The 24,030-nt window shown below is 41.4% G+C and overlaps 1 protein-coding gene across 4 annotated transcripts in view; it reads right to left on the reverse strand.

The window, feature by feature from the left end:
* Positions 1–23,621, reverse strand: part of LOC123998167 (brain-specific angiogenesis inhibitor 1-associated protein 2-like) — a 33,147-nt gene extending 9,526 nt beyond the window's left edge. For 2 of the 4 annotated variants that reach the window (XM_046303164.1, XM_046303161.1), the window contains exons 1-4: positions 23,060–23,619; positions 19,418–19,547; positions 19,154–19,229; positions 18,301–18,387 (exon numbers count right to left, since the gene is read on the reverse strand). In XM_046303164.1, coding sequence (XP_046159120.1) covers positions 18,301–18,387; positions 19,154–19,229; positions 19,418–19,465 — 211 coding nt within the window. In that variant the 5' untranslated portion in view covers positions 19,466–19,547; positions 23,060–23,619. Of the gene's footprint in view, positions 1–18,300; positions 18,388–19,153; positions 19,230–19,417; positions 19,548–23,059 lie in introns of all 4 variants that reach the window. The other 2 variants (XM_046303163.1, XM_046303162.1) reach the window with 2 other exon arrangements.
* Positions 23,622–24,030: the final 409 nt, after the last annotated feature.

Consider the following 24,030-nt stretch of genomic DNA (forward strand, 5'->3'; position numbering starts at 1 on the left):
ATCAACACAGGATACAGAGAATACGTCATCAACACAGGATACAGAGAATACGTCATCAACACAGGATACAGAGAATACGTCATCAACACAGGATACAGAGAATACGTCATCAACACAGGATACAGAGAATACGTCATCAACACAGGATACAGAGAATACATCATCAACACAGGATACAGAGATTACATCATCAACACAGGATACGTCATCAACACAGGATACAGATAATACGTCATCAACACAGGGATACAGAGAATACGTCATCAACACAGGATACAGAGAATACGTCATCAACACAGGATACAGAGAATACATCATCAACACAGGATACAGAGGATACGTCATCAACCTAGGATACGTCATCAACCTAGGATACGTCATCAACACAGGATACAGAGAATACATCATCAACACAGGATACAGAGAATACATCATCAACACAGGATACAGAGAATACATCATCAACACAGGATACGTCATCAACACAGGATACAGATAATACGTCATCAACACAGGGATACAGAGAATACGTCATCAACACAGGATACAGAGAATACATCATCAACACAGGATACAGAGGATACGTCATCAACCTAGGATACGTCATCAACCTAGGATACGTCATCAACACAGGATACAGAGAATACGTCATCAACACAGGATACAGAGAATACATCATCAACACAGGATACGTCATCAACACAGGATACAGATAATACGTCATCAACACAGGATACGTCATCAACACAGGATACAGAGAACACGTCATCAACACAGGATACAGAGAATACGTCATCAACACAGGATACGTCATCAACACAGGATACAGATAATACGTTATCAACACAGGATACAGAGAATACATCATCAACACAGGATACAGAGAATACATCATCAACACAGGATACAGAGAATACATCATCAACCTAGGATACAGAGAATACGTCATCAACACAGGATACAGAGAATACGTCATCAACACAGGATACAGAGAATACATCATCAACACAGGATACAGAGAATACGTCATCAACACAGGATAGAGAATACGTCATCAAAACAGGATACAGAGAATACGTCATCAACACAGGATACAGAGAATACGTCATCAACACAGGGATACAGAGAATACGTCATCAACCTAGGATACGTCATCAACCTAGGATACGTCATCAACACAGGATACAGAGAATACGTTATCAACACAGGATACAGATAATACGTCATCAACACAGGGATACAGAGAATACGTCATCAACACAGGATACAGAGAATACGTCATCAACACAGGATACAGAGAATACGTCATCAACACAGGATACGTCATCAACACAGGATACAGATAATACGTCATCAACACAGGATACGTCATCAACACAGGATACAGATAATACGTTATCAACACAGGATACAGAGAATACGTTATCAACACAGGATACAGATAATACGTCATCAACACAGGGATACAGAGAATACGTCATCAACACAGGGATACAGAGAATACGTCATCAACACAGGGATACAGAGAATACGTCATCAACCTAGGATACGTCATCAACCTAGGATACGTCATCAACACAGGATACAGAGAATACGTTATCAACACAGGATACAGATAATACGTCATCAACACAGGATACAGAGAATACGTCATCAACACAGGATACAGAGAATACGTCATCAACACAGGATACAGAGAATACGTCATCAACACAGGATACAGAGAATACATCATCAACACAGGATACAGAGAATACATCATCAACACAGGATACAGAGATTACATCATCAACACAGGATACGTCATCAACACAGGATACAGATAATACGTCATCAACACAGGGATACAGAGAATACGTCATCAACACAGGATACAGATAATACGTCATCAACACAGGGATACAGAGAATACATCATCAACACAGGATACAGAGGATACGTCATCAACCTAGGATACGTCATCAACCTAGGATACGTCATCAACACAGGATACAGATAATACGTCATCAACACAGGGATACAGAGAATACGTCATCAACACAGGATACAGAAAATACATCATCAACACAGGATACGTCATCAACACAGGATACAGATAATACGTCATCAACACAGGATACGTCATCAACACAGGATACGTTATCAACACAGGATACAGAGAACACGTCATCAACACAGGATACAGAGAATACGTCATCAACACAGGATACGTCATCAACACAGGATACAGATAATACGTTATCAACACAGGATACAGAGAATACATCATCAACACAGGATACAGAGAATACATCATCAACCTAGGATACAGAGAATACGTCATCAACACAGGATACAGATAATACGCCATCAACCTAGGATACGTCATCAACCTAGGATACGTCATCAACACAGGATACAGAGAATACATCATCAACACAGGATACAGAGAATACGTCATCAACACAGGATACAGAGAATACGTCATCAACACAGGATACAGAGAATACGTCATCAACCTAGGATACAGAGAATACGTCATCAACACAGGGATACAGAGAATACGTCATCAACACAGGGATACAGAGAATACGTCATCAACACAGGGATACAGAGAATACGTCATCAACCAGGATACAGGATACGTCATCAACACAGGGATACAGAGAATACGTCATCAACACAGGATACAGAGAATACGTCATCAACAGGATACAGATACGTTATCAACACAGGATACAGAGAATACGTCATCAACACAGGATACAGAGAATACGTCATCAACACAGGGATACAGAGAATACGTCATCAACACAGGATACAGAGAATACATCATCAACACAGGATACAGAGAATACATCATCAACACAGGATACAGAGAATACATCATCAACACAGGATACAGAGATTACATCATCAACACAGGATACGTCATCAACACAGGATACAGATAATACGTCATCAACACAGGGATACAGAGAATACGTCATCAACACAGGATACAGATAATACGTCATCAACACAGGGATACAGAGAATACATCATCAACACAGGATACAGAGGATACATCATCAACACAGGATACAGAGATTACATCATCAACACTAGGATACGTCATCAACACAGGATACAGAGAATACGTCATCAACACAGGATACAGAGAATACGTCATCAACACAGGATACAGAAAATACATCATCAACACAGGGATACAGAGAATACATCATCAACACAGGATACAGAGGATACGTCATCAACCTAGGATACGTTATCAACACAGGATACAGAGAACACGTCATCAACACAGGATACAGAGAATACGTCATCAACACAGGATACAGATAATACGTCATCAACACAGGGATACAGAGAATACATCATCAACACAGGATACAGAGGATACGTCATCAACCTAGGATACGTCATCAACCTAGGATACGTCATCAACACAGGATACAGAGAATACGTCATCAACACAGGGATACAGAGAATACGTCATCAACACAGGATACAGAAAATACATCATCAACACAGGATACGTCATCAACACAGGATACAGATAATACGTCATCAACACAGGATACGTCATCAACACAGGATACAGAGAACACGTCATCAACACAGGATACAGAGAATACGTCATCAACACAGGATACGTCATCAACACAGGATACAGATAATACGTTATCAACACAGGATACAGAGAATACATCATCAACACAGGATACAGAGAATACATCATCAACCTAGGATACAGAGAATACGTCATCAACCTAGGATACAGAGAATACGTCATCACACAGGATAGGATACGTCATCAACCTAGGATACGTCATCAACACAGGATACAGAGAATACATCATCAACACAGGATACAGAGAATACGTCATCAACACAGGATACAGAGAATACGTCATCAACACAGGATACAGAGAATACGTCATCAACACAGGATACAGAGAATACGTCATCAACACAGGGATACAGAGAATACGTCATCAACACAGGGATACAGAGAATACGTCATCAACCTAGGATACGTCATCAACCTAGGATACGTCATCAACACAGGATACAGAGAATACGTCATCAACCTAGGATACGTCATCAACCTAGGATACGTCATCAACACAGGATACAGAGAATACGTCATCAACACAGGATACAGAGAATACGTCATCAACACAGGGATACAGAGAATACGTCATCAACACAGGATACAGAGAATACGTCATCAACACAGGATACAGAGAATACGTCATCAACACAGGATACAGAGAATACGTCATCAACACAGGGATACAGAGAATACGTCATCAACACAGGGATACAGAGAATACGTCATCAACACAGGGATACAGAGAATACGTCATCAACACAGGGATACAGAGAATACGTCATCAACCTCAACACAGGATACAGATAATCATCAACACAGGATACGTCATCAACACAGGATACAGAGAATACGTTATCAACACAGGATACAGATAATACGTCATCAACACAGGATACAGAGAATACGTCATCAACACAGGATACAGAGAATACGTCATCAACACAGGATACAGAGAATACATCATCAACACAGGATACAGAGAATACATCATCAACACAGGATACAGAGAATACATCATCAACACAGGATACAGAGATTACATCATCAACACAGGATACGTCATCAACACAGGATACAGATAATACGTCATCAACACAGGGATACAGAGAATACGTCATCAACACAGGATACAGATAATACGTCATCAACACAGGGATACAGAGAATACATCATCAACACAGGATACAGAGGATACGTCATCAACCTAGGATACGTCATCAACCTAGGATACGTCATCAACACAGGATACAGATAATACGTCATCAACACAGGGATACAGAGAATACGTCATCAACACAGGATACAGAGAATACATCATCAACACAGGATACAGAGGATACGTCATCAACCTAGGATACGTCATCAACCTAGGATACGTCATCAACACAGGATACAGAGAATACGTCATCAACACAGGATACAGAGAATACGTCATCAACACAGGATACAGAAAATACATCATCAACACAGGATACGTCATCAACACAGGATACAGATAATACGTCATCAACACAGGATACGTTATCAACACAGGATACAGAGAACACGTCATCAACACAGGATACAGAGAATACGTCATCAACACAGGATACAGTCATCAACACAGGATACAGATAATACGTTATCAACACAGGATACAGAGAATACATCATCAACACAGGATACAGAGAATACATCATCAACCTAGGATACAGAGAATACGTCATCAACCTAGGATACAGAGAATACGTCATCAACACAGGATACAGATAATACGTCATCAACCTAGGATACGTCATCAACCTAGGATACGTCATCAACACAGGATACAGAGAATACATCATCAACACAGGATACAGAAAATACGTCATCAACACAGGATACAGAGAATACGTCATCAACACAGGATACAGAGAATACGTCATCAACACAGGATACAGAGAATACGTCATCAACACAGGATACAGAGAATACGTCATCAACACAGGGATACAGAGAATACGTCATCAACCTAGGATACGTCATCAACCTAGGATACGTCATCAACACAGGATACAGAGAATACGTTATCAACACAGGATACAGAGAATACGTCATCAACACAGGATACGTCATCAACACAGGGATACAGAGAATACGTCATCAACACAGGATACAGAGAATACGTCATCAACACAGGATACAGATAATACGTCATCAACACAGGACACAGAGAATACGTTATCAACACAGGATACAGAGAATACGTTATCAACACAGGATACAGAGAATACGTCATCAACACAGGATACAGAGAATACGTCATCAACACAGGATACGTCATCAACACAGGATACAGATAATACGTTATCAACACAGGATACGTTATCAACACAGGATACAGAGAATACGTCATCAACACAGGATACGTCATCAACACAGGATACAGATAATACGTTATCAACACAGGATACGTCATCAACACAGGATACAGAGAATACGTCATCAACACAGGATACGTCATCAACACAGGATACAGATAATACGTTATCAACACAGGATACGTTATCAACACAGGATACAGAGAACACGTCATCAACACAGGATACAGAGAATACGTCATCAACACAGGATACAGATAATGCGTCATCAACACAGGGATACAGAGAATACGTTATCAACACAGGATACAGAGAATACGTTATCAACACAGGATACAGATAATACGTCATCAACACAGGGATACAGAGAATACGTCATCAACACAGGATACGTCATCAACACAGGGATACAGAGAATATGTCATCAACACAGGATACGTCATCAACACAGGATACAGATAATACGTTATCAACACAGGATACAGAGAATACGTCATCAACACAGGATACAGAGAATACGTCATCAACACAGGGATACAGAGAATACGTCATCAACACAGGATACAGAGAATACGTCATCAACACAGGATACGTCATCAACACAGGATACAGATAATACGTTATCAACACAGGATACGTCATCAACACAGGATACAGAGAATACGTCATCAACACAGGATACAGAGAATACGTCATCAACACAGGATACAGAGAATACGTCATCAACACAGGGATACAGAGAATATGTCATCAACACAGGATACAGAGGATACGTCATCAACACAGGATACAGAGAATACATCATCAACACAGGATACAGATAATACGTCATCAACACAGGATATGTTATCAACACAGGATACAGAGAATACATCATCAACACAGGATACAGAGAACACGTTATCAACACAGGATACAGAGAATACATCATCAACACAGGATACGTCATCAACACAGGATACAGAGAATACGTCATTAACACAGGATACAGAGAATACGTCATCAACACAGGATACAGAGAATACGTCATCAACACAGGATACAGAGAATACGTCATTAACACAGGATACAGAGAATACGTCATCAACACAGGATACAGAGAATACGTCATCAACACAGGATACAGAGAATACGTTATCAACACAGGACACAGAGAATACGTTATCAACACAGGATATGTCATCAACACAGGATACAGAGAATACGTCATCAACACAGGGATACAGAGAATACGTTATCAACACAGGATACAGAGAATACGTTATCAACACAGGATACGTCATCAACACAGGATACAGAGAATACGTTATCAACACAGGATACAGAGAATACGTCATCAACACAGGGATACAGAGAATACGTCATCAACACAGGGATACAGAGAATACGTTATCAACACAGGATACAGAGAATACGTTATCAACACAGGATACAGAGAATACGTTATCAACACAGGATACGTCATCAACACAGGATACAGAGAATACGTCATCAACACAGGGATACAGAGAATACGTCATCAACACAGGATACAGAGGATACGTCATCTACACAGGGATACAGAGAATACGTCATCAACACAGGATACAGAGAATACGTCATAAACACAGGATACAGAGAATACGTCATAAACACAGGATACAGAGAACACGTTATCAACACAGGATACAGAGAATACGTCATCAACCTAGGATACGTCATCAACACAGGATACGTCATCAACACAGGATACGTCATCAACACAGGATACAGAGAATACATCATCAACCTAGGATACAGAGAATACGTCATCAACACAGGATACAGAGAATACGTCATCAACACAGGATACAGAGAATACGTTATCAACACAGGATACAGATAATACGTCATCAACACAGGATACAGAGAATACGTCATCAACACAGGATACAGAGAATACATCATCAACACAGGATACAGAGAATACGTCATCAACACAGGATACAGAGGATACGTCATCAACACAGGGATACAGAGAATACGTTATCAACACAGGATACAGAGAATACGTCATCAACACAGGATACGTCATCAACACAGGATACAGATAATACGTTATCAACACAGGATACGTCATCAACACAGGATACAGAGAATACGTCATCAACACAGGATACGTCATCAACACAGGATACAGATAATACGTTATCAACACAGGATACGTTATCAACACAGGATACAGAGAACACGTCATCAACACAGGATACAGAGAATACGTCATCAACACAGGATACAGATAATACGTCATCAACACAGGGATACAGAGAATACGTTATCAACACAGGATACAGAGAATACGTTATCAACACAGGATACAGATAATACGTCATCAACACAGGGATACAGAGAATACGTCATCAACACAGGATACGTCATCAACACAGGGATACAGAGAATACGTCATCAACACAGGATACGTCATCAACACAGGATACAGATAATACGTCATCAACACAGGATACAGAGAATACGTCATCAACACAGGATACAGAGAATACGTCATCAACACAGGGATACAGAGAATACGTCATCAACACAGGATACAGAGAATACGTCATCAACACAGGATACGTCATCAACACAGGATACAGATAATACGTTATCAACACAGGATACGTCATCAACACAGGATACAGAGAATACGTCATCAACACAGGATACAGAGAATACGTCATCAACACAGGATACAGAGAATACGTCATCAACACAGGGATACAGAGAATATGTCATCAACACAGGATACAGAGGATACGTCATCAACACAGGATACAGAGAATACATCATCAACACAGGATACAGATAATACGTCATCAACACAGGATATGTTATCAACACAGGATACAGAGAATACATCATCAACACAGGATACAGAGAACACGTTATCAACACAGGATACAGAGAATACATCATCAACACAGGATACGTCATCAACACAGGATACAGAGAATACGTCATTAACACAGGATACAGAGAATACGTCATCAACACAGGATACAGAGAATACGTCATCAACACAGGATACAGAGAATACGTCATCAACACAGGATACAGAGAATACGTCATCAACACAGGATACAGAGAATACGTCATCAACACAGGATACAGAGAATACGTCATCAACACAGGACACAGAGAATACGTTATCAACACAGGATATGTCATCAACACAGGATACAGAGAATACGTCATCAACACAGGGATACAGAGAATACGTTATCAACACAGGATACAGAGAATACGTTATCAACACAGGATACGTCATCAACACAGGATACAGAGAATACGTTATCAACACAGGATACAGAGAATACGTCATCAACACAGGGATACAGAGAATACGTCATCAACACAGGGATACAGAGAATACGTTATCAACACAGGATACAGAGAATACGTTATCAACACAGGATACAGAGAATACGTTATCAACACAGGATACGTCATCAACACAGGATACAGAGAATACGTCATCAACACAGGGATACAGAGAATACGTCATCAACACAGGGATACAGAGAATACGTCATCAACACAGGATACAGAGGATACGTCATCTACACAGGGATACAGAGAATACGTCATCAACACAGGATACAGAGAATACGTCATAAACACAGGATACAGAGAATACGTCATAAACACAGGATACAGAGAACACGTTATCAACACAGGATACAGAGAATACGTCATCAACCTAGGATACGTCATCAACACAGGATACGTCATCAACACAGGATACGTCATCAACACAGGATACAGAGAATACATCATCAACCTAGGATACAGAGAATACGTCATCAACCTAGGATACAGAGAATACGTCATCAACCTAGGATACAGAGAATACGTTATCAACACAGGATACGTCATCAACACAGGATACAGAGAATACGTCATCAACACAGGATACAGAGAATACATCATCAACACAGGATACAGAGAATACGTCATCAACACAGGATACAGAGGATACGTCATCAACACAGGGATACAGAGAATACGTTATCAACACAGGATACAGAGAATACGTCATCAACACAGGATACAGAGAATACGTCATCAACACAGGATACAGAGAATACATCATCAACCTAGGATACGTCATCAACACAGGATACGTCATCAACACAGGATACAGAGATTACGTCATCAACACAGGGATACAGAGAATACGTCATCAACACAGGGATACAGAGAATACGTCATCAACACAGGATACAGAGAATACGTTATCAACACAGGATACGTCATCAACACAGGATACAGAGAATACGTCATCAACACAGGATACAGAGAATACGTTATCAACACAGGATACAGAGAATACGTTATCAACACAGGATACAGAGAATACGTCATCAACACAGGATACAGAGAATACGTCATCAACACAGGATACGTCATCAACACAGGATACAGATAATACGTTATCAACACAGGATACGTTATCAACACAGGATACAGAGAATACGTCATCAACACAGGATACGTCATCAACACAGGATACAGATAATACGTTATCAACACAGGATACGTCATCAACACAGGATACAGAGAATACGTCATCAACACAGGATACGTCATCAACACAGGATACAGATAATACGTTATCAACACAGGATACGTTATCAACACAGGATACAGAGAACACGTCATCAACACAGGATACAGAGAATACGTCATCAACACAGGATACAGATAATACGTCATCAACACAGGGATACAGAGAATACGTTATCAACACAGGATACAGAGAATACGTTATCAACACAGGATACAGATAATACGTCATCAACACAGGGATACAGAGAGTACGTCATCAACACAGGATACGTCATCAACACAGGGATACAGAGAATACGTCATCAACACAGGATACGTCATCAACACAGGATACAGATAATACGTTATCAACACAGGATACAGAGAATACGTCATCAACACAGGATACAGAGAATACGTCATCAACACAGGATACAGAGAATACGTCATCAACACAGGATACAGAGAATACGTCATCAACACAGGATACGTCATCAACACAGGATACGTCATCAACACAGGATACAGATAATACGTTATCAACACAGGATACGTCATCAACACAGGATACAGAGAATACGTCATCAACACAGGATACAGAGAATACGTCATCAACACAGGATACAGAGAATACGTCATCAACACAGGGATACAGAGAATATGTCATCAACACAGGATACAGAGGATACGTCATCAACACAGGATACAGAGAATACATCATCAACACAGGATACAGATAATACGTCATCAACACAGGATATGTCATCAACACAGGATACAGAGAATACATCATCAACACAGGATACAGAGAACACGTTATCAACACAGGATACAGAGAATACATCATCAACACAGGATACGTCATCAACACAGGATACAGAGAATACGTCATCAACACAGGATACAGAGAATACGTCATCAACACAGGATACAGAGGATACGTCATCAACACAGGGATACAGAGAATATGTCATCAACACAGGATACAGAGGATACGTCATCAACACAGGATACAGATAATACGTCATCAACACAGGATATGTCATCAACACAGGATACAGAGAATACATCATCAACACAGGATACAGAGAACACGTTATCAACACAGGATACAGAGAATACATCATCAACACAGGATACGTCATCAACACAGGATACAGAGAATACGTCATTAACACAGGATACAGAGAATACGTCATCAACACAGGATACAGAGAATACGTCATCAACACAGGATACAGAGAATACGTCATCAACACAGGATACAGAGAATACGTCATCAACACAGGATACAGAGAATACGTCATCAACACAGGATACAGAGAATACGTTATCAACACAGGATACAGAGAATACGTTATCAACACAGGACACAGAGAATACGTTATCAACACAGGATATGTCATCAACACAGGATACAGAGAATACGTCATCAACACAGGGATACAGAGAATACGTTATCAACACAGGATACAGAGAATACGTTATCAACACAGGGATACAGAGAATACGTCATCAACACAGGATACAGAGAATACGTCATCAACACAGGATACAGAGAATACGTTATCAACACAGGACACAGAGAATACGTTATCAACACAGGATATGTCATCAACACAGGATACAGAGAATACGTCATCAACACAGGGATACAGAGAATACGTTATCAACCTAGGATACGTCATCAACACAGGATACGTCATCAACACAGGATACAGAGATTACGTCATCAACACAGGGATACAGAGAATACGTCATCAACACAGGGATACAGAGAATACGTCATCAACACAGGATACAGAGAATACGTCATCAACACAGGATACAGAGAATACGTCATCAACACAGGATACGTCATCAACACAGGATACGTCATCAACACAGGATACAGAGAATACGTCATCAACACAGGATACGTCATCAACACAGGATACGGAGAATACGTCATCAACACAGGATACAGAGGATACGTCATCAACACAGGATACAGAGAATACGTCATCAACACAGGATACAGAGAATACGTCATCAACACAGGATACAGAGAATACGTCATCAACACAGGGATACAGAGAATACGTCATCAACACAGGATACAGAGAATACGTCATCAACACAGGATACAGAGAATACGTCATCAACACAGGATACAGAGAATACGTCATCAACACAGGGATACAGAGAATACGTCATCAACACAGGGATACAGAGAATACGTCATCAACACAGGGATACAGAGAATACGTCATCAACACAGGGATACAGAGAATACGTCAACACAGGGATACAGAGAATACGTCATCAACACAGGATACAGAGGATACGTCATCAACACAGGATACAGAGAATACGTCATCAACACAGGATACGTCATCAACACAGGATACAGAGAATACGTCATCAACACAGGATACAGAGAATACGTCATCAACACAGGATACAGAGAATACGTCATCAACACAGGGATACAGAGAATACGTCATCAACACAGGATACAGAGAATACGTCATCAACACAGGATACAGAGAATACGTCATCAACACAGGATACAGAGAATACGTCATCAACACAGGATACAGAGAATACGTCATCAACACAGGGATACAGAGAATACGTCATCAACACAGGATACAGAGAATACGTCATCAACACAGGATACAGATAATACGTCATCAACACAGGGATACAGAGAATACGTCATCAACACAGGATACGTCATCAACACAGGATACAGAGAATACGTCATCAACACAGGATACAGAGAATACGTCATCAACACAGGATACAGAGAATACATCATCAACACAGGATACAGAGGATACATCATCAACACAGGATACAGAGAATACGTCATCAACACAGGATACAGAGAATACATCATCAACCTAGGATACGTCATCAACACAGGATACAGAGAATACATCATCAACCTAGGATACGTCATCAACACAGGATACAGAGAATACGTTATCAACACAGGATACGTCATCAACACAGGATACAGAGAATACGTCATCAACACAGGATACGTCATCAACACAGGATACGTCATCAACACAGGATACAGAGAATACGTCATCAACACAGGATACGTCATCAACACAGGATACGGAGAATACGTCATCAACACAGGGATACGGAGAATACGTCATCAACACAGGATACAGAGAATACGTCATCAACACAGGATACAGAGAATACGTCATCAACACAGGATACAGAGAATACGTCATCAACACAGGGATACAGAGAATACGTCATCAACACAGGATACAGAGAATACGTCATCAACACAGGATACAGAGAATACGTCATCAACACAGGATACAGAGAATACGTCATCAACACAGGATACGTCATCAACACAGGATACAGAGAATACGTCATCAACACAGGGATACAGAGAATACGTCATCAACACAGGGATACAGAGAATACGTCATCAACACAGGGATACAGAGAATACGTCATCAACACAGGGATACAGAGAATACGTCATCAACACAGGGATACAGAGAATACGTCAACACAGGGATACAGAGAATACGTCATCAACACAGGATACAGAGGATACGTCATCAACACAGGATACAGAGAATACGTCATCAACACAGGATACGTCATCAACACAGGATACAGAGAATACGTCATCAACACAGGATACAGAGAATACGTCATCAACACAGGATACAGAGAATACGTCATCAACACAGGGATACAGAGAATACGTCATCAACACAGGGATACAGAGAATACGTCATCAACACAGGATACAGAGAATACGTCATCAACACAGGATACAGAGAATACGTCATCAACACAGGATACAGAGAATACGTCATCAACACAGGGATACAGAGAATACGTCATCAACACAGGGATACAGAGAATACGTCATCAACACAGGATACAGAGAATACATCATCAACACAGGATACAGAGGATACATCATCAACACAGGATACAGAGGATACACAGGATACATCATCAACACAGGATACAGAGAATACGTCATCAACACAGGATACAGAGAATACGTCATCAACACAGGGATACAGAGAATACGTCATCAACACAGGGATACAGAGAATACGTCATCAACACAGGATACAGAGAATACGTCATCAACACAGGATACAGAGAATACGTCATCAACACAGGATACAGAGAATACGTCATCAACACAGGGATACAGAGAATACGTCATCAACACAGGGATACAGAGAATACGTCATCAACACAGGATACAGAGAATACGTCATCAACACAGGGATACAGAGAATACGTCATCAACACAGGATACAGAGAATACGTTATCAACACAGGATACGTCATCAACACAGGATACAGAGAATACGTCATCAACACAGGATACGTCATCAACACAGGATACGTCATCAACACAGGATACAGAGAATACGTCATCAACACAGGATACGTCATCAACACAGGATACGGAGAATACGTCATCAACACAGGATACAGAGGATACGTCATCAACACAGGATACAGAGAATACGTCATCAACACAGGATACAGAGAATACGTCATCAACACAGGATACAGATAATACGTCATCAACACAGGATACAGATAATACGTCATCAACACAGGGATACAGAGAATACGTCATCAACACAGGATATGGAGAATACGTCATCAACACAGGATACGTCATCAACACAGGATACAGAGAATACGTCATCAACACAGGGATACAGAGAATACGTCATCAACACAGGATACAGAGAATACGTCATCAACACAGGATACAGATAATACGTCATCAACACAGGGATACAGAGAATACGTCATCAACACAGGATACGTCATCAACACAGGATACAGAGAATACGTCATCAACACAGGATACAGAGAATACGTCATCAACACAGGATACAGAGAATACATCATCAACACAGGATACAGAGGATACATCATCAACACAGGATACAGAGAATACGTCATCAACACAGGATACAGAGAATACATCATCAACCTAGGATACGTCATCAACACAGGATACAGAGAATACATCATCAACCTAGGATACGTCATCAACACAGGATACGTCATCAACACAGGATACAGAGATTACGTCATCAACACAGGGATACAGAGAATACGTCATCAACACAGGGATACAGAGAATACGTCATCAACACAGGATACAGAGAATACGTTATCAACACAGGATACGTCATCAACACAGGATACAGAGAATACGTCATCAACACAGGATACGTCATCAACACAGGATACGTCATCAACACAGGATACAGAGAATACGTCATCAACACAGGATACGTCATCAACACAGGATATGGAGAATACGTCATCAACACAGGGATACGGAGAATACGTCATCAACACAGGATACAGAGAATACGTCATCAACACAGGATACAGAGAATACGTCATCAACACAGGATACAGAGAATACGTCATCAACACAGGGATACAGAGAATACGTCATCAACACAGGATACAGAGGATACGTCATCAACACAGGATACAGAGAATACGTCATCAACACAGGATACAGAGAATACGTCATCAACACAGGATACGTCATCAACACAGGATACAGAGAATACGTCATCAACACAGGGATACAGAGAATACGTCATCAACACAGGGATACAGAGAATACGTCATCAACACAGGATACAGAGGATACGTCATCAACACAGGATACAGAGAATACGTCATCAACACAGGATACGTCATCAACACAGGATACAGAGAATACGTCATCAACACAGGATACAGAGAATACGTCATCAACACAGGATACAGAGAATACGTCATCAACACAGGGATACAGAGAATACGTCATCAACACAGGGATACAGAGAATACGTCATCAACACAGGATACAGAGAATACGTCATCAACACAGGATACGTCATCAACACAGGATACAGAGAATACGTCATCAACACAGGGATACAGAGAATACGTCATCAACACAGGGATACAGAGAATACGTCATCAACACAGGATACAGAGAATACATCATCAACACAGGATACAGAGGATACATCATCAACACAGGATACAGAGGATACATCATCAACACAGGATACAGAGGATACATCATCAACACAGGATACAGAGAATACGTCATCAACACAGGATACAGAGAATACATCATCAACCTAGGATACGTCATCAACACAGGATACAGAGAATACATCATCAACCTAGGATACGTCATCAACACAGGATACGTCATCAACCTAGGATACGTCATCAACACAGGATACGTCATCAACACAGGATACGTCATCAACACAGGATACGTCATCAACACAGGGATACAGACAATACGTCATCAACACAGGATACAGAGAATACGTCATCAACACAGGATACGTCATCAACACAGGATACGTCATCAACACAGGGATACAGAGAATACGTCATCAACACAGGGATACAGAGAATACGTCATCAACACAGGGATACAGAGAATACGTCATCAACACAGGGATACAGAGAATATGTCATCAACACAGGATACAGAGAATACATCATCAACACAGGATACAGAGAATACATCATCAACACAGGATACAGAGGATACGTTATCAACACAGGATACAGAGAATACATCATCAACACAGGGATACAGATAATACATCATCAACACAGGATACAGAGGATACGTTATCAACACAGGATACAGAGAATACATCATCAACACAGGGATACAGAGAATACGTCATCAACACAGGATACAGAGAATACATCATCAACACAGGATACAGAGAATACATCATCAACACAGGATACAGAGGATACGTTATCAACACAGGATACAGAGAATACATCATCAACACAGGGATACAGATAATACATCATCAACACAGGATACAGAGGATACGTTATCAACACAGGGATACAGAGAATACATCATCAACACAGGATACAGAGGATACGTTATCAACACAGGATACAGAGAATACATCATCAACACAGGATACGTTATCAACACAGGATACAGAGAATACGTCGTCAACACAGGATACAGAGAATACGTCATCAACACAGGATACGTCATCAACACAGGATACAGAGAATACGTCATCAACACAGGATACAGAGAATACATCATCAACACAGGGATACAGAGAATACGTCATCAACCTAGGATACGTCATCAACCTAGGATACGTCATCAACCTAGGATACGTCATCAACACAGGGATACAGAGCGGGCTATATCATAAAAGGGTTGGGAAAAAAACACTTGTTGTGACTTCATGTTGTCTGTATGTCAAATCAATTTATTTATGTGTCTGTACATCAGCTGTGTCGGATAAAACCCCAAACAGCAAACAATAAAGTAGTATCTTATCTCACCTGGAGCTGTTAACTGACTGAATGATTGTATCTCTCAACTTCTCAGTCTATGATGTCAGCTGTGAATCTGCCAATGTGGTAAAGGCTGTGTGCGTCTCTCCCACAGCACAGTAGTTTGTGGTGTCTGGCATCTCTCCCTCCCCCTTCCTGACTGTTTGCAGCATTACAATGAGATCATGTGGTGTTGTTAATCTCTCAACAATCACCCCACTCTCTCCCTCTGCCTCAGTTCCCTCACGCTCGCTCTCAGCTCCCCCCCCTCACCCCCTACTTGCTCTCGTTCCTCCACTCTCTAGCTCGCTTCTTCTCCCATAGTCCCTTAGTGTTTCTCACCCCACCCACCGGTCTCTGTCTCTCAGTCTCTCCCACCCACCCAGTCACCCACCCAGTCACTCTCCCAGTCACTCACCCACTCACCCACCCACTCACCCAGTTCTTTGGACCCTTGGCTGTCGCTGGCCAGTTCTCCCAGTTTGACCAGACCATCGAAGTATCCCTTGGCTGCTACCGTCACTCCTGAGAGGAAAACACCTTTCAGTGAGGGGCACCATGTAACAAAGACCCTCTAAATGGGCTTCAGGATTGGGCCTGGGTGGAATGCAGCTTCTATGCCAGAAACCAGACAGCCATCATTAAAATGTCCAAACAAACATGCCCTACCAACTTGCCCACCCAACGCCACTAGATATGCTATAGCACACATTATACAGTATACTGACCTGTCTTGTCTCAGCCTCCAGTATTTATGCTGCAGTAGTTAATGTGTCGGCGGGCTAGGGTCAGTTTGTTATATCTGGAGTACTTCTCCTGTCCTATTCTGTGTCCTGTGTGAATTTAAGTGTGCTCTCTCTAATTCTCTCTTTCTTTCTCTCTCTCAGAGGACGTGAGCCCTAGGACCATGCCTTGGGACTACCTGACACGATGACTCCTTGCTGTCCCCAGTCCACCTGGCCGTGCTGCTGCTCCAGTTCTGCCTTATTATTATTGGACCATGCTGGTCATTTATGAACATTTGAACATCTTGGCCATGTTCTGTTATAATCTCCACCCGGCACAGCCAGAAGAGGACTGGCCACCCCACATAGCCTGGTTCCTCTCTAGGTTACTTCCTAGGTTTTGGCCTTTCTAGGGAGTTTTTCCTAGCCACCGTGCTTCTACACCTGCATTGCTTGCTGTTTGGGGTTTTAGGCTGGGTTTCTGTACAGCACTTTGAGATATCAGCTGAAGTACAAAGGGCTATATAAATCAATATGATTTGATTTTGCACACCACTCTCTCTCACCTGTCAGGGCTTTCTCATAGTGTTTCCCCATGGTCACAAAGTTCTTCAGACTGGGGTTGAACTGGTCCAGAATCCCCTACAAAACACATGACAACAAGAGACAATATTCATGTCTCCTCTTCCAACTTGCCACTTAGTCACAGTCTGTGATCATTGCTGCTAGCAGACTGAGTTTCAACAAAAGCGTTATATGGGGCACTCGCCTGACTACATCTACAGGCTAATTCATTGCTCTTGGAGACAACAAACCTACACACACTGTACCTTATACACGTTTTCTGTCATCTTGTTGACCTCGTCTGAACGAGACATGGTCTTTCAGAATGTTTCTGTATTGTAGTCTCCTCCCCTGTATCTGAGGGTATTAGGCTTTACAACAGCAGACTGAAGACCCCTGGAAACACAAAGATGGAGGAAAACAAGTGTTGGCAGGTAGCCTAGCGGTTAAGTGTGTTGGGTCAGTAACCAAAAGGTTTCTGGTTCAAATCCCAGAACAGACTAGGTGAAGAATCTGTTGATGTGCCCTTGAGCAAGGCACTTATCCATAGGAACATACAGGAACAATTAGGGTTGAGTGTCTGTTAAATGACCAAAATGTACAATTAATTCAAGTATAAAGAACTTCTACGAGAGGTCTAAACAGACAACCAAGAGAGGTATTCAGGCTGAGGTGTTTGGAGGTGACCTGGCAAATCACACTCACCCATACAGAGTGAGATGGAGGGTTTTATCAGTGGTCTATGATCCATACAGGAGGCAATGACCAGACAGCTTATCCCTAAACTACCACCCAACATGCTTGTGCTGTGACCCATCTTTTAGAGTTGTTTGGGACTGTGTAAAGTCTATTCCCAAGCCTTGTAGCAGTCCTATGCCGTGACCCAAGGGGAATAAACCACAGCCCACCAGAGGGTCTGGAGCCAGTCTTTGGGAAGCCCGGCTGCTCCTCATCAAGAGGGTGACCTTCCAGAGCTAACGACTGGAAATGTTCACTTTATGTCCTGCTCCATTATCCGATATGGGTCAACATTTTTCATGTAATCTCTGTAGGATAACAAAGGAGGGCTGTAAGGGGAAAAGTGGAGTTGAGCGTGACTTTAGCCATTTAATCCAGGGGGGAATTCTGTCACCGAACAGCTTGGTCAGTTCAGCAACGGTTCTCTCTCTGTGGTCCAATGTTTATTCAGTGCCATGACACTTGTGCCTGGTGTTGGAAAAGTCCATTGTTCTTATCTGAGGGGTTATGACTGGTCTGAAACAAACTGATAGCAGAAACATTTGGGTTGCCCTATTGTAGGGTAGTGATAAAGTAATTGGTGGACTCAATCGCAAAAGTTAAGTGCCGTGTTATTCACATCCTTAAGGAAGCAGGAAATACAACCTCAGGGCCTGGAATCAAAGGATTGTCTGACTGCTGTTTTAAGACACATTTTGGTAATAATGTTTTATGGGGGGGTTACGTTTTTTTAAACTTCACAACTCAGACGCAGAGGTAATAACAGACATCCAGATGCATCACAGATCACATGACCTAAGCAAAATACACCAGGGTATCCCTGTATAATACATGGTGTCTGCAGTGGTGGAGCACCTACTGGAAAAAACTGCATTTCTTACTCTAACATATAATCCAATCAAATCAAAGTATTTGTCACATGCACAGGATACAGCACGTTTAAACGGTACAGTGAAATGCTTTACCTACAAGCTACAGCACACTGAGTAACAGGCCATTCAAACCGTTCCACTATAAAGCCTAACTTATTACATGACACAATCAGAAGATTGGTAATATAGACCACTACTTTAGGCCATACTTGTGTCATGCTTATGACGCTTCATTACATGGGTTGGTGGAAATAGAGTGGGCAAAATAGACATAGTTCTGATACAGTATTATAGACCGTCTCAGAAATCATTCTAGTCATTCAAGGTCTACTCTGTAAACCTACAGTACTCTAGCCATGATGAATGTACAGTGGCTCTCACACAAGCCCCTTCTCTCTAGTGTTACAGCACGGTGGTCCTCGTGTGGGACAACACACACACATCTGACCTCACTCTACACTAAGGCTCACACATGCTCCTTTCAGACAACATCCTGTGTGTTGTGGCATTCTGCAGCATGTCATGCATTGGCTCACTTGTTGATGTCAGTGGATGATCATTGGGCAGACAGACATGTGTTGGGTAACACTGACCAGTCAGGCTGCTGTTGAATAGACCTGATGACATCATTTGATTCCACAGATGTATGGGTTACAGCTCTGTACAGTACAACTGACCTTCTATGGACTTTTTGTTACCTATGTTCAAGGAGGCCCTGAGCTTGTTAAAGACGTCCTCTAGCAATTTGACGTTTTCCTGTTGAATATCCCAAGTATAAATACAGTAATGTACATACACTTGAGGGTCATTTTTGGGGAGCAAAATAGTGACACAACTGCAAACGTCAAGGAGTTATTACCCTTACAGAAAAAAACACGTGTAAAATCTTGATTTCAAGTGAAATTTCACATATGAAATCATGTCAAAATGTGTTTTAGGAACACTTCAAATGTGATCACGTTTTCACATGTATCGTTTCATGTTATCACATATTGCTTTCCATGTTGTCACATGTTATCGCATTAACTTCACAATTCACATGTGAAATTCCTGTGGTTTTTCCTGTATGGGATGGTCTGAGGTGATGTCATTGGCCTCCCCCCTTGTTTGAGGAGCAATAGAGAACCAAAGAGGAAAGGCCCACACCCCACTTGTGTCATGTTATACCTGGACCACCTATTGAGATGTGCCTTTTGGTAAGTAAATCAGGTGTGTGAGGGGAAAAGGGGACTGGAGTAAGACTAATTGGGTAAGCAGAAGTGCACAAAGAACTGTTATCAATATCTGAAGAAATCCAATGAAGAATTTCCTTGATCAATATCCTATCGTTGACCGGGCAGAAACACATTTTTTGGGGTGTCAGGTAGCCTAGTGGTTGGAGCATTGGGCAAGTAACTGAAAGAGTTGCTGGATCGAATCCCGAGCTGACAAGATAAAAATGGGTCTTTCTGCCCCTGAACAAGGCAGTTATTAACCTATTGTTCCCTGGTAGGCAGTCATTGTAAATAAGAATTTGTTCTTATTAACTGACTTGCCTAGTTAAATAAAGGTTGAATTAAAAACCCAGGACTTCATTCTAGCCAACTCAACACACTAGCTCTGGTTCCCCATGAGAGCTGATCTACAATCAGTTATGCTTGTTATGTCCTGATGGTTAAGATTGGGGTTTGGTAAACTGACCGTTAATCTGCAGATTGAGGCACATTCTCAAGGTCCAATTTAAGTGGTTAATTAATTTCTTGTTATTCAAACCAGGTTGGTCAATTGAGAACCAATTTTCATGTGCAATGACAACATAGCCAAATATAGAAATACACAGCAAAACTAGAATCAATGTACTAAAACACAAATGACCCGAAACGGCTTTTGTAATATAGGTATTGAAATACAATTTTTACATTTAGTTGCCAAAGATGTTTCAGAAACTGCTACTAGGCCTACATAACGTCAACAACTGAAAACTGTTGACAAGCTCTGCATGAGTTGAAGTGATGACACTGGCATTGGCAACAATTACAAGTGTGACAGAGATGTAACATCATAGGTGAAAAATATCCTAAACAAATGTCTGTGAAACAGGAACGTTATAAACAGATTGGAGGATTTGAGGTTGTGGTTATCACTTTGACTCTTATTGGCAACGAAATGAGAGACATTACTCTCTCAGCAAATCAGTATCACCAGTCTATAGCCCCATTCAGCAACACCTGTTGATCTCTAGGCCGACATATAAAACTCAGCGCAATTCATTCAAAGTTAGATAAGCAGCAAAATAGTTGATACAAAGTGGAATTGTACCTTTTCTGAGCTCATTGTTGGGAAAAAAACAGATGACCGAAACGCCGTTTGCCTTTTGTATTTTTCCTTTTCTTCTATTGCTTTCCCCTTCGTTAGTGGGGGGGTTGTTTCACCCAGCAGTGCACTAAATCTCACCCCCTCCCCGCCTTCGCTCTCTCTCTCTCCCTTTTTTAATTATTACTCACACAAATCGGCGTCAGACTTTTGGTGCGGTTCTGTACCTCTACTCACTGTTGAGCCGATTAGCAACATGCCTTCACGCACCACCCCGGACAGAAAATTCACCGCGAATAAACCCCGACCGCTGCATCAAACTCCCTACCGTTAGAAGCCTCAGTTCTCTTCCGTTCTCTGTCTCTCTTTAGCACTCTCCTTTTCTCTCACAATGTCCTCACTCCCGTTCACCCTCTCGCTCACTATCCCTCTCTCATTCACTCACTCACCCGGGCAGAATAACAATGAGCAAACGGAACACGGGATGAATAGCGGTAGAGAGAATAATGACTTGAAACTTTTTAAAGCAAGGATGGCAGACCCCGCAGTCACGTATCATTGGCCTACATCCGCCACCCCCTTCTCACATTCCCTCCATTCATTCTCTTAAATGGGCAGTAGCTCTTTGGTTTATTATTCACATAATATTAAATATGTTGCCTATAGCATATTACTTTAAACATGTTTTTGGGTGAGAGTGATAAATCAATAGGAGTAAAAAACATTTGTCTAAAACGTTATAACATTTAAAAAAATGTTTTTACAAAAACATGTAATACTTTTCAGGTGATTCATCTATTTGGTATGTCAAGGGGTTGAGCCAGGGTTGAAGATCGGTCTAAAGTAAAGGTTAGTGTTAGGGTTATGCCAAGATTATGGTTAGAGTTAGGGTTACGCAAGGCTAGGGGAGGGATCCCGTTTCCCTGTGCTGCCCTCAGGAGGTAATTTCTTGAGTGAAATCCATGGTAAAAAAAAGT

The sequence above is a fragment of the Oncorhynchus gorbuscha genome, linkage group LG15, assembly GCF_021184085.1.
Source record: "Oncorhynchus gorbuscha isolate QuinsamMale2020 ecotype Even-year linkage group LG15, OgorEven_v1.0, whole genome shotgun sequence".
NCBI classification, from domain to species: Eukaryota; Metazoa; Chordata; class Actinopteri; order Salmoniformes; family Salmonidae; genus Oncorhynchus; species Oncorhynchus gorbuscha.